General features: G+C 33.5%; 1 protein-coding gene across 2 annotated transcripts in view; it reads left to right on the forward strand.

The window, feature by feature from the left end:
- Positions 1–1,467: 1,467 nt before the first annotated feature.
- LRRC7 (leucine rich repeat containing 7) overlaps positions 1,468–19,129 on the forward strand; it is a 275,996-nt gene continuing 258,334 nt past the window's right edge. The window contains exon 1 of one of the 2 annotated variants that reach the window (XM_006919313.1): positions 1,468–1,673. In XM_006919313.1, the coding sequence (XP_006919375.1) occupies positions 1,485–1,673 (189 nt within the window). In that variant the 5' untranslated portion in view covers positions 1,468–1,484. The remainder of the gene's footprint in view (positions 1,674–19,129) is intronic. The other variant, XM_025052071.1, reaches the window with a different exon arrangement.

A 19,129-nucleotide genomic window follows, 5' to 3' on the forward strand; every position in this document is an offset into this window, starting at 1 on the left:
AGGAATCTAAACAAAGTTTGGGCTTGGGTAGTAAATTAGAAAAGGTGTTACAAAGCTTATTTATACAAGCTTTTGGCTCTGGGTTCTTTTAAGTCTTGTGATAAGGTTATCTCGGCCCTCAGGAACAGAAGGGCACATATCAGATGAGAGATTTATTTCCTGCTTTTAGAGGGACAACGAGTTTATGGTTTTCTTCTTACACGGGCAGTTTCTTAAGTAAGTTTAATTCAAAATAATCAATATGCTATTGTGGGATACCTTGGGTTGGCCTGCCCTGGACCCCAACAGAACTCACTCAGTATATAGGGAAATAGTACACATAATTAGGAAGCAACATGATAAGTGCTCTGGAAACTGAGAGGAAGACAGTAGTCATTATTCTTCCTGGGGAAACAGTCACAGAAATAGTGATTGACCTTTTAGTTAGAATACGTATTTCAAGAGAATTATCAGTAGCTGATGATGGTTGTGTGAGAAGAATTCCAAAAATGTCCATTTATTCGTTTCTACATTCATTTGCTCATTGTACATTTTTAAGTTAACAATCTACTATCTGTCAAAAAACAAGAAAAATGCAAAAAATAAATAAAACATTGTTCCTACCCTCAAGAGGCTACAGTCTACGAAAAGAATGATATGAAAATAGATTTAATAAAGTATCGTAGGTGCTGTGATACAATTTTGTACACAATTTTATGGCATTTAGTTAGTTTACCCTAGAGAAAGACACGTCAAGGTCGTCAGAGGTTTCTACCATGATTACAAGTTATTTTCTCCTGTTAAAATCATAGGATTCATAAAGATAGGCCCTCATTGGTAATGAATGGCCTCACTGGTATCTCATTGGTAATGAAGCATATTACCAATCCAACTCTAATCTGTAGCTCCAATATAATATAAGAACCTTGAAAACAGAATTTGTTCAATTCATCACTCCATATCAGTACCTAGATTAGTGCCTAGAACGTATTCACTGAATACGTGTTGACTGATAGAATGAATTTGTGGGTCAAAAAGAAGATATCAGAAACCTTAGGGGTGAAACTTGAATATTTTTGCAGAAATAGGAGAAAAGCATTTTTTTTTCTAACAAATTCTGAAGGTTTCTGTTCTGCACTGTAATTTGTGTAAAATTAAAAATATATTAATAGATCGATGTTTCAAGTGAGAGTGTAAGCATAATAGCATTGCACTGAGCCAGGATTGTATTCTGGCCCAGTTCTGCCGTTCCAAAACTGTGTGATGGGAAGTCTCTTGATCTCTCTAAATCCATTTCTTTATTTGTTAAATGAGAGTAAAACCTATCTCATATACCTGTAAGATTGTTTAAGAATTAAACGATATAATGTATGTATGTATCCAATATAAACTTTAAAGTATTATATAATTATGAAATATATACCAACATTAAATTTCTATGTTTCAGTTGATTAAGCAATTGTATTTTTTTTCCTGTTTTTTTTTTTCTAGTGCAGTGCCTGGAGATGACCACCAAACGGAAAATAATCGGCCGTCTAGTGCCGTGCCGATGTTTCCGAGGTGAAGAAGAAATCATCTCAGTTTTAGATTACTCCCACTGCAGCCTTCAGCAGGTGCCAAAAGAGGTCTTTAACTTTGAACGGACATTAGAGGAGCTTTATCTAGATGCCAATCAAATTGAAGAGCTACCCAAGGTAATTTTTGACAACCTAAAATATACCCTGTAAATGAATATTTCATAATTTCCAAAGACTTGGCATATTGATAATGCTAACTATGGCTCTCTGTCTTGTTAACTGACAAATCATTCAAATTGATATAACTTTCCTCAATATTCCACTCCATTTGTAACTTCAGGTAATATGTAATAATCAATAATCAATTGAAATGGAAGTCATCATTTATGGCTTATGCCTTGTTATTTTAATTTAAAATGTCTTCCAAGAAAATACTGATTGGTGGGTTGAACTCAACAGCTTATATTTAAAATAAGAAAGAAAAAAATATGACACTATTTCAGAACTGAAAATCGTATGTTAAGGTAACATTGCTTTAAAACCTAAGTCTAAGAAATACTTTCACACACACACATATACACACATGCAGTTAATACTATTATGAAAAATATGCTGTTGTTTCTGGAATTTAAAATCTTTGATTATTGAAAAACATTGAATTTATATGGAGTACAATTAATGAATACAATGAAGCAAAACTTTTTAACTAATTTCAAACTTGGCATGCGCGTGCATGCTTGATGTATGTGTGCGCGCGCACACGCACACACACAGAGCGATTATGACATCGTTTCCTGTGGTGGTGTTCTTCGTTGCAGAAAAGATTGGATGATAAGAGATTAGCTAAAGCAGACTGAGGTCACATAGCAGAGAAGTTCCAAATCTAAACTACCGGATCATAATAATCACCTAAATAAGTGACTCAGACTAAGTAATCAGAAAGGCATTATCTGTGAAAGGTTTGCACAATGGCTTAGAGGGGAAAAAATGTCATGCAATGCATTTCCATTGTTTATGCTAAATAAAGAGCATATTAAATATCCAGGAACTAGAAAAAGAATTTTCCATAATACAACTAACTTCATTATCAAACTCTAACATTCTGATCAAAACAAATTTTAATAATTATTTTCATTCAGAGTTATTAATTATAGTGTTTATAAATACCTCAGAGGCAGAAACTATTTAATGTGTACTTCAAAATCAATATACTTCATTTTTGACAACCTAAGTATACAGTGTCATTTTAGATCTTTTCTCAGGCGGTCTGAATCAGACCTAAAAACAATTTTGGCCATATAATCATCTGGATTGCAAGTGAAGTAGAGGCTAGACTGAAATGGGCTGTCTCTTCCACCGGACTATGAACTGCTTGAGAACAGAAATTACATCTTATTTATCTTTGCCTCCCCACCCACAAGCATGTATGGTGACTTTCACATAATGGTTACTCAATTTATTTGTTGTCACTGCCTGGTGGAACAATGCAGAGAACTTTGTGTACTATGGGACTTGATTAGCAAAACTATATAAGGGTAAGCAATTTATAAATCTGTCATTTAGCTCCAATTCAGAAAAATAAGCACAAGTATTTTTGCAAGGTAGGCCGATCTCGCATTTCCCGATAAAATAAAGGACGTCCAGTGACATTTGAATTTTAAACTAAAAAGGAGACATTTTTTAGTATAATTATGTTCCAAATAGGTCATTGGATATGCTTATATTAAAAAAATAGTTTATTATTTATCTGAAATTTAAATGTAACTGGGCATCCTATATTTTTATTTGCTAAATCTGACGGCTCTAGGCCCATTTAGTCATTCAAAATCTTCTTCTAGATCCATGTGACAGATTTTGTAAGACAAAAAGTAAAAACATGGTTAATTAATCAAGCAATATTTGTTTAATATCAACGACACAGTATTTTAGGCTTTGGGCGGCAGGGGTGTGATAAGAGAAATAAACGTCAATTATTGCTCTCAGTGATCTAACAACCCAATTACAGAGAAACGGAAGCACATGAGGTAAATGCACAGTAGTGTATAAGCAGAGCCAAAGAGCCAAATACCGTGGCAGAGCTTATGTATTGAGGAGTTCCATTCTTGAAGGGGTGTGAGGAGGGCCTGACCAAAAAGCACAGATGTAAAGGAAGAGAAGAGGGACGGCAGAGCTGTGACAAGTCTAGACCTGAAAGTGCATGTGGGTGAGTTCCTACCATATGTAGGTAGAGTACAGAAAGTAGAGGAGCCAGATTATGTAGAGTTTTGAGAGTCATGCAGCATTGTTTGACTTAATGCATTTATTAGGCAGATTAAGCCATTAGAGAGGTCTATACATCAAGTAAGTTACTAGGAGCTTAAATAGGAGTGCATTGATAATAAATGTAAATAATTCAAATGAACCAAAGACCTTCTCAATGTATTAGATATATTTTTCCCCATGCATTATAATTAAGAAGTCATCTTTTAATTAGTAATATGCTTTTATATATTTCAAAGATCTTTCAATGTTTCTATGAGTCCCAAAATTATTTTTTTGCTTCCATTAAACAGCCCTGTGAGTTTGTTTCTTCTGAAGTATCTGATATTAAGCTATGATCTAAATTATTTGACATCAAGATATATTATAATAGTACACTGCTATATTTGTGCATTTTTAGAAAAATAGGAAATTAAGAAATAAAAGAAATGATGCATCAATTGGCTTTATCATGTGTGCTTCGAGTAATAGAAAACCCAGTCCAAACTAACTTAAACAAGAAATAGTATTGATTGTCTCACGTAAGTGGAAGATCCATCTCAGGAAAGCCTCCAAAGTTGGTATGTTTTTATTTACCTTGTGGGATCAACTTTTGTCTGAGGCTGGCTTCTCCCATGGTGACAGACTGCCTACAACAGTTAGAGTTCACTTGCACCGCATCCAAAAAGAGAAATATCTAGCTCTGGAAACTCATTCTTTTTATGAGAAGGACAAGAAAGTGTCTCCCGCAGAATCCCTCAACTAATTCGTTCTTAGGTCTCATACCTTAATTGTTTCACGTGTTCATTGCTGATCTAATCCCCTTGCTATGGTAAGAAAAATAGGACCATTTTGATTGGGTTAAACAATGATGGGCCACATCTATGGAGTTGTGATTGTTGGCAGCAACACAATAGGGATGGGCAGAAGAACTGCTGGGGAGATTACCACAATGGACACTACAGATAAAATATTATATAAAATCATTTCATGAGGAAATTTTGCTTTTAAGAAAGGACAATGTATAAAATTTTTAAGGATTTGTAGGTAAAGTGTTAAGTCATTCAGAGATTTAAATCTTTAAAGTTAGATTAAATAACATTTATTTTTGTCTGCCATCTTATTTCATTCTTTGTATTCCTCTAGCATAGTTAGCATTGTGATTTCGGATTTTTTGAGTAATGAAGTAGTCATTTGTATTCTTGGTATTACATTATGGCAGAACACCTTTTATAAGTGTTTTCATTCTTTCCGATATTTTATACTGAACATATTCTAATTGGCCATGACTCCCTACTGTAAGATGTTATACAATAGGTAGAGAACAGAGTCAAGGTTAATGACATTAGGAAAAGATATGTCAAGAATGTGTCAAAAAAGATGCAAAAATAGATATGAAAGAACAGGAAGTGTTTTGATGAGGAATAGTTCAATCTGTGTTGCTTAATTTTCTGTCGTAAAAGATAAAAATACAAAATCACATGCCTTTCAGACAGTGATAGAAACCTGCATAACTTATAATTTTGTACTTTTTTGCCTGTTATTTTGAATCAGGAACTTAAATTTTTAGACAGAGTTAATAGACCATAACAGGTGTCTGTTATATATGAAGTAGCGTGGGAATGCAAATGTGGAAAAAAAAAAAAAAACAATAAAAACCATAGAGGAACTTCTTGAAACTGAAGAGGAACTTTTAAAATGAGAAAAATAATTTTGGAAAAGCCAATATGTGATCAAAATCAAAAGACATGGAGAGTGAATTTAGTAGAAAAGATCCATTTGAACATATGTGAAAGAGGATGAGACTAAATCTGAAGCACCATACTTTAAAAGTTTTCTCTATTTAAAAGAAACATTTAGAGATTAAGAACCTGAGTTTTGGACCCAGACAAACCTAGGATCAGATCCCAACACTGCTATTTGGTTGGGAAGGTATTTTATTTTGTAGAAACCTTAGTATCTTCATTAGCAAAACTGGGAAATAATAGCACTCACCCCCTGTGGTTAGATAGATGATTGCTAGATAGATGATAGATGAGATAGATGATAGACGATAGATAGATTAGATAGATAGATAGATAGCTAGATAGATAGATAGATAGCTAGATAGATAGATAGATAGCTAGATAGATAGATAGATAGACAGACAGATGATAGAGAGATAGATAGATGATAGGTAGGTAGGTAGATAGATAATAGATTAGGTAGATGATAGGTTATAGAGAATAGAAAAATATTTAATAATTGGTATTCACCATTCTCCTATCACAGATGAAAAAAATCTACATTAATTACCCTGAGTCAAACAAAAGTAAGATTTTATAACATCTCAAGGTAATTCTAGGTATTGACTCTTTAATAAAAAAATGTTGTGGCATGACTTCATCTCTATCTGAAATCTCGAAAGAGAGCTTCTAGGAAAACAATCTGCTGCCCATAATGAGTGAAAGGTTTTTGACCTTAACAGCTACACCAATACAATTGTGATAATACCACTACTTCCCTAGAGAATTTTCTTGATTTGCAGAATCACACTGTTTCATCATTTTTTGGGTAGATGCAACCTTGGAGATTACTTTATTTAGCCCTCATTATTAATAATAAGTAAATCCAAGCCAGAATAATTTACTTCTCTCAGGCCACATTCTTTCCAAAGCTACTACCAAAGACCATGCGTTAGGATAGAATAGGTTGTGCTGTCATAACAAGTCGACACAACAGCAGATGACTGAACAGCTTTGCTTTGTGACCCATGAGCATCTGCTGGGCTGCTGCTCTTTAGCAGCCTGTAGCTAACAACTACTTGAACTTTCCTCCCAGAACAGAAGCGTCTGCTTATTATTTATTTTGCAACAGTTATCTAACCTCTTCATGAACATTTCTATTAATGGAAGAAATCACTAACTTAAAAAACAGATCATTGTATTATTACTGGAAAGTTTTGGTTATTAGAAAGTTCTGTAATTTGTCAATGATATTTCTCTACAACCATCCGTTATCTATGCATCTGACACTTTGCTAGGCACTCAGGGTGATAGATGATTAAGGCATGCTTTTATGGATGAGGAATTATGCTTCTGACATTACAGCCTTGATCCTTGAAATATTTTTAAAAAATTCATATATATTGCCTTTGAGTTCTTTTTTCCAGGACTAGTTTCCATTTCTTTGACAATTTTCAAGGATATGCTTTATAGATGCTTCACCATTTTGGTTGCTTTCCTCTGGACACATTCTAGTTATTAGCTTGGTTTATCAAATTAAAATATTTATCTAAGTGAAAGTACTCAACAAAGGAATAAACAAAATGTAATGAAATTCAGGAGAGAGGCTAGAGTTGGAGATAGATTTAAGAGTCATCCTCCTAGAGGTGAGAATTAAAACAATGAGAAAAGGTAATGTCCCTTAGAGAGAAAAGAAGAAAATTGCAGAGAAATAAATGTTAAACTTTAAAAAGCAAAATGATAGTACAGATCCATCTTAGTAACTTGCTAGAAGTTGCTTGTGTTTTCCCCAGCAGTCATGGCAACTTTGTATACAACTTTGTATACAGAGATAAATTTTGAAAATTTTATTGTGCTCATAAAGCTGAAGTCTCTGTGGGTGAGAGAAATCTAGCATTTCAACTGATTTTTATCTAGGTTCTATAGCATACAAAAACCTATTTGCTAATAGTGAATGGAAGAAAAGGATATAGCCCTTACTATGAAGCACTTTCAAAGCTAATTCTGGATATTTCCAATCTTCTAAGACATTTGAAATTTAAGGTCATGAGCATTTCACTTGTAAAGACCTCAAATGAATTGTTTGTTTTATATGTGAGGAAGGCAAGCTCTTAGCTTCCTATCAGAGTGCCATAAAACAGAATATGAAACAAATAAGATGTAGGGGGGTCGTACAGATATTTTTAAAATAATAGGCAGGAAAGCAAAAAACAAATATTAATTTGAATGTTAAACTACATGTTCTTAAAAGTTGCTCATTTTCTGGAGGTATATTGATAATGTCTCTCTTTGGGCTCTGCTTTAACCTCAGTATGACCCAAATCAGTAGATCCCACACTTCTGGATTTGAAATCTAGCAAAATTTGAGAACTGACATTCTCTTTCTCTTCCTAAATAAACATTTTAAAAATCTCATATAAGACTTTTATTATTTTATTGTAAAAACACTTTAACAGACAAATGTGGAAAACACTCATAAATGCCAAATAAATGATACTTCACAAGAAATGATAGGCATTAAACTTACACTCTCTCTTTTTTAAATAGCAGTTTTATTGAGACATATTTTACATACCATCAAATTTACCCTTGCAGAGTGTAAAATTCACTGGTTTCATTATATTCACAGAATTATACAACCGTCACCATTGTTGAATTCTAGAAAATTTTAGTAACTTCCCCACATAACACAGTATACTTATTAACAGTCATTCCACATTCTCTGCTTCCCCTTGCACCTGGGAACCTCTTTCTCCATGCATTTGCCTATTTCAAACATTTCACAAAGGAATCATACAACATAGGGTAATTCGTGACTGGCTTCTTTGACTGAGCATAATATTTTTAAAGTTCAGCCATGCTGTAGCATGGATTAATACTTTATTTCTTTTTACAGCCGAAGAATATTCATTTCTATGGATATACCATATACCACTTTTTAAAAATAGGATACAACACTCTTTGAAATGCAGACATGTTGCTTAAAAATGTTATTTTTCTATAACACACGTGTAATTGTTTTCTCAATACAAATTCATTTATTTGGGTCTGTGTAGTCCATAGCAAACACAAACTTAAGCTCCAGTACCCAGTTTCTTCCAATATTTTGTTTTTAATTAAGTAATTCTTGAAATTCAATTTTATAAATATATATTTATAAATTTATTATATGTATTTCTTAAATATATAATAAAAATGGAAGTACATTTCTAACAATGTTACATCTAATATAGAATATGCTCAGGAAGCTGAAAGAAGACAGAAAAAAATGGCCTTCATATTTACAGTTGTTTTTCCCAGGAAGATAACAGACATTGGGAAGCCAAGTGCCAAGCAAGGGCTACAAAAAACAGTTGCATGGTGCTCTGTCCTTTATCTTGCCACTCATGCAGGGCTGTGTAGCTGAAACATTGATCATCCAATAAGAAGTATTCAGGAATTTATCAGAGAGAGTTGTTTTAGACTGGCAAAAATTTTGTCATGATCTGCCTCCAGTCACTGGACCGTGAATAGCAAAAATCTTCATTGATTCTTCAGAAAATAAATGAGCAACAAAAATGCCCCTGAATCGTGCCAGCAGCCACCAGGTGAAATGAAGCTCCAAGTTAATGACCAGCAAATGGGCTATAACAACGGTGTGGGAGCTGTTTGCATTGAGCCTTTACATTAAAGCTAGGCAAACTCTATGCTCAGACACTTGGGCCCTGCTCTTTCCTCTGATAGCTTTGCTCTTCCACATGGCCTGCTCCTTCATTTTCTTCAGGTCTCTGCTCAAAATCACCTTACTAGAAAAGCTTTACCCCTTTATCTTATACAAAATAACAACACCCACCACCATCATGACTTACTCACCTTATATTCAATTGTGTTCAGCAGCATTAAGATACTCTCTAAATACTTTATCATTACTGTAAATAGCTCTCTCTGCTATGGTGTCTATTTTACAGAGTAAAGCCTTTGACAGTGGCCAGAGGTGAGGAAGGATGGGAAAAGGTGGAGCATATCTGCATAGGACACAGAAAATAAAACTCTCTCATTTAATGGTGCTTTATTTTATTTTATTCTATTTTTAATTTTTGATACTGATTCTGGGGGTTGAGTGAGGCAAGATAATTTTTGTAGCTCCCTCACAATTTATTATCTAATAAAGTACACTCTGCAATTTTTTCCCATACTCTCAGACTCTGAGTACTTTATCCATATAAATTAGAGTTGCTACATAATATTTTCTTAAACAAAGGAATGTTTTCTCTGACTCCAGAAGCAGTCCAAGGAGGGAATGTCATGGAAAGTCTTTTTACACGTATGGGGGCAGAGAAAGAAATAAGTCCTCTAAAATTCTTTTTAAACTTAATGTTCGCTCCTTTCAGATTTTTTAAATAGGAAAAAAAAAAAAGATAAACAATAGAAGGAAATGTTCTGACAAACTGTCTAGTGACTGTGGTTACTGGTTATTATCACGGAAATACTACAGAACAATGTAAGGAGTTCTGGAGAAATAGCACCCAGGTTTAACACAAGTTCTATTAGTCAGTCATGTGACTTCAGACATATTTAACCTCTTTGAAACTTAGCTTTTTCATCTATAGTACATGCCAACAATTTTTTTTCTGCCCATCTCTTAAGACTGTAGTGAGGATCAATAAATATAAAGTATATGGAAGCACTATAAAAACAGCAAAATGATATATAAATCTTGGCTTAAGAGAAATTGTTTTGACAAGAAAGGGCATATTTTTAATAAACTTGATTTGCTTCTTTAATATAAATTTAGACAATACTACAATCAAAATCATTTTAATTGGTAAACGAATAGCTATGGATTTATAATTGTCAGTTTTTAATTTTAATTGTAGTCTATAATAACTAACTGACTGTTTTAGGTAAAGATGAACATTTATTGGAAAAATATCTGGGTTCATAAAATTAATAGGAGCCTGAAAACTTTACATGGGAAAAAGGTAGGAACCAAGAGAGCTCTGAATGGCTGCACAGAATTCACAGCACAGTGACAGTATGGGCCACACACTGCTGTTCTTGTGGGGAATTGAACCTTCAAACACCCCTATGTAACTATGATATTTGTTCGATTTAAATTTCAGATGTCTCTCAAAATAATATACAATGAGGGATGCCCTCAAAAGGAAAATTAAGGTTCTAATGAAAAAGGGGGAATGGATGCTGAACAAACAAACAAAAAAGTGTACTCCAATATTCTGCATATCATGTAGCTTCACTTGTATTGATTCTTCTTGTCATTCACTGAGATTTACTATTTAGTATTCAGGAGCCTGAGGCCATTTTTTTTTTTAGACCTTTAAATAAAATTATTTGAAATCAAAGCACTTGTTTTCTTTGTGAGAGATTTTACTTTTAATGAGATCAGAGGATCCATAGAAGAACTATTTTAGGGTAAAAATTTTTGATATGCTAATTTATAATTGTGATTTCAGTTTATCGAAACTTGAATGAGCATTGATTATTGTTTTCTTTTACTCAAAAGGAATCTTTTAAAATAAAAGAAACTACTTGTATCATCATAGTTTCTGATTAAACAATTGTCATGATTGAGAAATATGAAATATGAAACAGGTTTGCTTTAGATTAAAGATGGCCAAAGTCTACAAATGTAGAACATAAAAACTGCCACTTGTTTAATAAAATTACCTCAAATTTTTAAGTTCACATTACTAGCTAGTTCCTTAAATGTTTGTCTTCCAGAAACATGAAATTGTCAATAACCTTGGCATTTTCTGTAAGTAGACCAACATATGTCTATCGAGTGCTCTCCTAAGATTTAAATAATGGTGAAAAAAGACTTTTTTCAACTTTGGCACTTCCTCAAAAATATTCAGGGTACATTGTTCTGTCCTCTGGTGTCAAAGGTATAAAATATATCTGACTATATAAAACCATATTCAAAATAAAGCTGTCACATGAGTGATGCATAATCAAAATTTAACTCTGTTTAATCTCTTGCCTGAAGCATCTTCCTCCAAATCTATACTTTTATTGCAGTTATTTTGGCATTCAAATGCAATTGTTTTCAATAAATTAATAATGTAAATTGACCCTCTGGGGGCCCAAGGAAAAGTGAGATGAAAGACAAATTTGTAAAAAACATAATATATGGAAACTTTTAGATAATTTTTCTCATTCAGATCTTTATTTTTGTTTAATATGTTTTATTGTTCCAAAAGTTTATAGTATCAAAAACTCTTGATTATGTGTGTTGGTGAGATACTGGGACTTCTTTCGTGCCCCAGTCATTTTTTGAGTTGTTTTATCTTCAAAACGAAGACTAAACTCATCCCATCATTTACTGCTGATCTTAACCCAAATATCAAATCTAGTTGAAAACTGATTTCAATGAGATTGAAAACTTATTTGTTGACTTTTACTGTCAATTTTTTTGGGAAACAGTATAAAAAATAAGTTTTAGGTAAAATATATCTATTGCTTGTTCATTCAATAAACATTTCTTGAATACAGTTATATGTAGACAAATGTTTTAGGTGCTAGAGAAAGATTATTGAGCAAGACCAACAAGTTATTCATACAAAATCTACATTGCTGCAAAAATAAAAATAAAAATATTTTTTCTAAAGAAGATGTTAGGTAATGTCAAGTGTCATGATGAAAATAAAGCAGAGGAATTGCTGGGAGACTACTTTAGACTGAGAGGACAGTGAATGCTTCTCTAAGAGAGACCTTTTATGTTGAGGCTAAAATATTTACTAAATGTTAGAAAATGACACAATCCTTCGAGTACAAATTTAGGCGTAAATTACTCCAAATTCCATATTCCTTTCACTTTACTAATCTGATGGCAGACCTTCTAGAATTTAGCATTTGACCAGGCTTGGGATGAACAAGGGGAAATTAAGGATGATAAAATTTTTATCCTAGAGAACTGAGAAAATGATAGTATTAAAAACATATATTAAAAGAAGCTATCGTGCAGGGAAAAATGACAAACTCTGTTTTAGATGCAAAATATGAGATTTTGCCAAGCTTTCTCACAAAATCACCAAAAGATAGTGAGACCTTAAACTGAGCTTCATGAACTCAGGACTGGCAATACAAATATATCTTTTCTACACAGAACAGAAACGAGCAGCCATGTTTTGCTTGGTCTGCCAATTTTTACAAAATGAATTAGTAGCCAACTTATAAAATATATTTTACAAAATTCTAGATTCCTGGTTTCTCTTAAAAAAAAAAAAAGAACAAAGAAAAAAAGAGGAAAATCTGGTGGGGTCCATATGCCCAAATGGTAGCAATTAGGTGGAACAGAATATCACTGGGCTCTTGATGGAGCCACTCTAGTTTGCCATAGATCCCACCTAGGCCGAACATTAAAGTTCCTATCTGGCTCCTGTAGGAAATTGAGTTTGCAGCCCAATATTTATATTCGTTAATCTTTTCATAAAAATAGTATCTACCACATGCCAAGACTTTGCTAGTCACTGGGAAAACAGAGATTGAACAGATTTATATACTCTTTAGCATGAAAGACAGATACTAAACAAGTAATTGCATCAGGTATACTGTCTTTTATGAACAGGAGAGGAAGCAATAGGTGTTTTGGAAACATTCAATGGAGCATCCTCCTTGAGGAATTTTATTGCAACTAATACTTAAGGATTATTAAGAGTTCACTAGGAGAAGTGAGCAGTTTCCAGAGAGAGTGCAACTAAGACGTATTTAAAAACTGAAAGAAGTTAAGTATTGCTTAAATACATAGTACAGGAGTGACAATAGGAGAAATGAGCCTGGAGAAATTATAAAGACCTTCCATGCTAAGATAGGAAGTTTGAATTTTATCTTGAGTATGTGCAAAATCACTTTAGTGTTTATCTGGGTACCAGCAAGAACATATATGTATTTTAGAAAGATAGTTCTAGCTGCACTAAGGATAGACGTAAAAGGGTAAATCCAGAGGTAAGAAGACCAGTAGAAATCTTTGAAACAATGACAGCCTAGCCCAGGGTAGCAACTCTGAGAATGGAACAAAGGACACAAATTGGAAAGGCTTTTTGGGGGGTAAAATCTACTGGATTTGGTCATATTTTCGATATCTTGATTTGGGAGGAAGAAACAAAATGAATCTCAGATGACTGCCTAGTTTCTACTAGAGAATGTGGAATAAACCAAAAGACCAAGGTATAGAACCAGGAAACCAGTGTCCAGTTCAGCAAGGTAGCAGGTGAATATCTATGGAAGCCATGTTGGCATCACACTGAGAGAGCAATCTGCCCAGACTGGAGCCAGCTACACAAAGTGCAAGAGCAAGTTCCTCTAGAGTAAACTGTGGATGTAGCAATTTATCTGACATGCTTTTGTATTTGGAAATATAATTGCTGGACATTGACAGAGCTGTTTGAGCATTTGGAAAAAAAATTTAAGGATATGTATATAGAAAACAAAGCAAATAAAAATAAAGCAACTTCCAAAAAAAATTTTAAGAGTAAGAAACACAGTGTATAAATAAACATTAATATCAGCATTAACTACTGATATAACAACAACAAAAAAAATGGATATGTCAGAAAGATGAGGAAAAAGAAGGAATGGTTGTGGTGATGAGAAGTAGTATGATTTTTAACCTGCCATGATATGAAATAAAAATGCAGTATCTATTTGATAAAATAAGAAGTAGACATACATGTGTATTTTCTAGAAATATAGAAGAAAATACAAGAAATAATAGCTAAAAAAGTTGAAAGCAGCTACCTGTAGAAGAGAGGTTGTGAGGTGTGAATAAGAGGACAAAGAATTGATATAATGCTTATTAAAAATAAAAATTAATTTAAAAGAAAGAAAAAGAAAGAGAATTGAACTAGAAGAAAAAAAAGCACCAGGATTAATCTTTTGGTAGATCTGACCGAATCTGACCAGAGTACTTCTTTTTGAAAATGGTCCATAAGACACACTGATAAATGTAAATGTCCCATGCTCAAGTAAATTACAAGGTATCATTTAAGCAAATTAAGTGACATAAAGAGTTAAAATGTAAATTTATATAGGTGGGTCAATATTTGCTCTCTCTTTTCAATAGTTCTTTTAATACTAGTTAACTGATTATTACCTGTTTTAATGTTATTTGTTTCCTGGCTCATTCCTTAGTAGGTAAAGTAGTTCTAAATCAGAGCTCATTCTACTAACATAGCAATTTAGACTCACTTCTAGAATGAAATCAGCCTTTAGGGAACTGATGGAGGATTATTTCTCTAGAGTATAATTTTTATTTTTTTCTGAAGTTGCTTCATTTTTTATTTGTTCGGTTTTCTATGTAGCTGCTCTAAATTTCTAGAGAAATTCAAGTTTAATGTCTCTATAGTATTTATTACTAAACCCTAGAAATAAATTCCCTAAAGGCTGATTTCATTCTAGAAGTGAGTCTGCATGAGTAGAATGCTTTCTTTGATTTAGAAACACTTCAAGATTCAATTCTTAACCAGCGACTCCTGGGAATCCAGGCCATTCTCAACTCTTTATAGGAACATGAGATTGTTTCAGTGTGATTACAAAGTCGATCTTCCACAGATCTGGCGTGTAGTCACACGTAAAAACCACCATGTAAACATTTGCTTCCTAAATTAGTACAGATATATGAGGCTGTGAATTAGGATCTACTATAGCTCCATGCAGTACATTTTTTAAGAATGACAATTAATTAAAAGATTCCTAAGAGAGAAACATTAATATGTTATGAAATCAAATGCAAAATTCATCTGAATTGCAAGGCTAAAAAAAAAAAAAATTATACTCTGTTCTGCCAATAGAAGAACTCTGGTAGAAGTTTAACAAACCCTATTCTAAACTTCAGAGATAATGAACAGTTCCTCAGGTAACAATAGGAATGAAGAGAAGCAAAGGATATGAATAATGTAAATTTACACTTATTGCCTGCTAGCTAGTATTATTTAACTTTAAAGGTCAGCTCTAAAATCCCACTAGAACCTTTAGTTGCTGAGGTGAAAAGCAATTAGACGTGAAATGTCTGGTGTAGTGGAAAGCAGCAGAACTTCAAAATCAGGCAGATTTGAATTTGAACCCTAACCTAGTTTGGAGAAGGTTCTCAGTCTCAGTTTCTCCCCTATTTAGAAGATAACGTCCACCTTGCAGGTTTCTTTTACCTGCACTTATTTTTATCACCTATTGACTTTGTGGTAATCCTTCTTCATTGTTATAGATTAAATAACATAATGACTGTGAAGTGTGAATATGGGGCCTGGCAAAACACAAAACCTTCAACAAACGTTGACAATTGTTACGAGCTGCAGCGCCAAAAAGAACATCAAAAAGTTGACATTTTCTATAAAATGAGAAAAGATAATCCCACTTTACAGAAAGGAAGTTATTTTTTCTTTTCTAAATTAATAATGATATAAAAAGAGACAGTCTTTTGCAGGTATCTATTCTTCCAAAATTTATGTGAAAATTAATTTTTCACAAAATCCTAGAGATATTTATTTATCTTTCCTATAGAAAGAGGAAATTGGCTCTTTTTGTAATGAACCCCAAACAGCAATAAATGAGTTAAATCTTAATCAGAGATTAAATACCAATATATATTTTTTTCTCTTTAGAACCTGTTTATTGCTTTTTGATTTCCTGGTAATGGTGTAGCTTTTTGTTGTTGTTTTCACTTTGGCGCGTGTGTGTGGCGTGGCGGGGGTTTATTGCCCAGAGAGTTGTTTTTTGTTTTCTTTAAATTTTAAGTGGATAAATTAAAGGTTTGTTCTCTTTTTCAGAAGTGATATTAAAGGTTATGTCGATATTATGTCGAATTTAACTCCCATGGCCCTTAATTGTCTCTTTTCTGTCTGTCAGTAGCCTTTAATAGGAATAAAGGTTCTCTTTATTTGTTCTAAATAATTAAGAATTGACTACATAAAAGCTTGTAATATATGTTCACCATGTGACTTTATTTGTCAACATTATTAGTGGCTGCTTCTATCATTGCCAGTGAAGCACCACCAGCCCGCAGAGAGGTTCAAACTCTCAGGAGAAATTGAGCAGGGCCTAGGCCAACAGGGCAGGGTGTGGGGGATGCTAACCGAAAGAACAGAGTCACAGAAACCAAGGAGGTGGAGCATTCTAAAGAGAGAGTGATGACAGTGTCAAATGGAATAGGAAGGCCAAGTAAGGAAAAAATTAGAAATCTACTAGGCTGGGCAATAAAATTTCATTTGTGACTTTTACAATAACAACTTCAGGGAAAAGGAAGAGAGAGCTTCTTGATCTTTCTTTTCTCTCTAGGTTATCTCATTCATCCATTCTCATGTTCTCAGCCACTGCACTGAAGACTTACAAATCTATTTTGCCAGTTAAGATATATTTCTCAGTCTTCAGATTTATAGATGCTTTTTGGATTTACTTGAATATTTGCACTCAAGAAGTCTAATTTCTCCCTTGAAACCTGTCTCCTGTCCTATATTCTCTGCCTCAGTTGGGTTACTATCCAGTCCCAATATCCATCTATTATTCTTTCTTTGTAGTCACCTTCCTCATCAAATCAGCTGCCAAGTCTTGTCAATTTTGCTACCAATTTCTTAAATCTAATCTCAACTCTCCACCAGAGCCTGTGTCAGGCCCTCACCCATCTCTTAGCAGACAAATGGAAGTCTCCTGATTGATATGTCATAAACCCACTTTTATTTTTCCTCAATTAATTCTTAACACAGCCATCAGTGCTATTTCCAAATGTAAATATGACCAGTCCATAACCTCAGTTGAGACTGTTCCGTCTCTTTTCTAATTTATAAGAAGGAAAAACAAAAAACAAAAAACATGAAACTGAAAATATAATGCCTGTCATTGTCTGTCTACATTCTACCTCTCCAGCCTCTTCTGTTCTCATACAAAGTGTTCTGGAAACATGAAACTCTTTCTTGCCACTAAGCTTATGCTGTTTTCTCTGTCTTGTATGTTACTTTTAGATTCATTTCAGTTGTCACCTCCTTCCACAGTCTTCATTTTTCACTCACTGGCACAGTTATTTAGCTCTCCTCAGTGCCTCCATATTACCATGTGTACAATTCTGCAATCACACTTACCAAACCTATGGCAATTATTCATTCAATACATATTTATTAAATGCCTCTTGTATTCCAGGAAAACAGGGTTGAAGAATTAAAACACTAGAATATGGGACTATTTCTGTTTAATCTTTAAACTAGTACAGCGTTTGATTCAAAGTTAGGATCTCGCTAAATATTTGTTACACAAATGATTATAATATGATTTTGTAAAAGTGGATTATAGAAATATGTATACAAGATCATGTGAAAACACAGTAGAAAGTCAACTATTCCTGCTTTGCAGGGGGATCAGGGAAGTCTGCCTGGTGCAGGGTATTGTTAAAAGTAAGACTAGAATACAATCTAATTGGGCTTTTTCCATGATAAATTGAGCCTTAGTGAAAATTTATGGAACTTGCTCAATAGCATGTGACTAGTTAACAGTGGAGTCAGAACTTAAATTTAAGTCTCTCTGATTCCAAAGTTTATGACCACAAGTGGAGAAGAGACTCTAGTTATACCATAAACCATCTTCTCTCTGGTTTATATATATATATATACATATAAAACTTATTATATATAAAACTTATTATATAACAAATATAGGTATATAATAAGTTTTATAGCTATATATAAATAAATATATATACTTATATATACATCACCTTATACTAGTGTAAAAGTCTAGATTCATGCCATTCAACCTAATTGTTCACATACCACATTGATTACTATCTATAGACAAAGCCAATATGTTTATAAATGTCCACTACCAAAATTTTAACAACTAGCAGTTACTATAAAAGCAACAAAAAAAACCCCAAGGCACACCTGTGCATGTGCACGCATGCACACACACACACACACACACATACACACACGCCATGTCTTAAGACTTGTCCTAAGTATTGTAGAGTTATCAGGAATTTGCCCCAAATGCACAGCAATAATGACAATTAAAAACATTTGAAGCTGTTCTTTTATATTGAGCTTTTACTTTTTCCAATTTTCTTGTTGGTGTTATTAGCTAGTTTATAAGTCAAGTAATTGTAGTTGTATAAGTTAAAGAACATTTTCATTTAAAAAAATTTAAATGCAATTGTTAGGGTGCTATAGTAAGGTGCTATGCTTTCTATATTCAGACTAACAGCTGTTATTCCAGTAAAAGATATTCCCTTACTTCATAGACAATGACAAATGCTAAAATAATCTTACTGTTCTAAAGAGAAAAATTATTCAAAAACACCTTTGTACAAATCGTTGCTGAAAAGATCTGTATTTTAAAAACAACAGCAGTTATATTTATTGTTTCCTAGGATAAAATATCTGGATATTTATTGCCATTGCCATCTTTCTGCAGGGAAGAAAAGAGCTCATCTCTGCAACAATTCAATTCAATATTGCTAAAATGCACTAGCAGGGATTACGAGTGTTCCTTTTTCCTTATCTTATTTGATGCTACCAGCACTTGTCCAGCTCCACACCTCCTATACCACCCTAGAGCTCCACTGCTACTGAGACTTTAAAGTGTTATTGGACCCCCAAACCTCCTCCTTTGACTGCCTGTGTACTACTGGAACCAAGCCTTAATAATTCCGCCTCTCAATGTGTGTCTCTCCTCATCCCTCCTGACAGTGCCTTA

This window comes from Pteropus alecto, unplaced genomic scaffold (assembly GCF_000325575.1).
Source record: "Pteropus alecto unplaced genomic scaffold, ASM32557v1 scaffold25, whole genome shotgun sequence".
In the NCBI taxonomy this organism is placed as follows: Eukaryota; Metazoa; Chordata; class Mammalia; order Chiroptera; family Pteropodidae; genus Pteropus; species Pteropus alecto.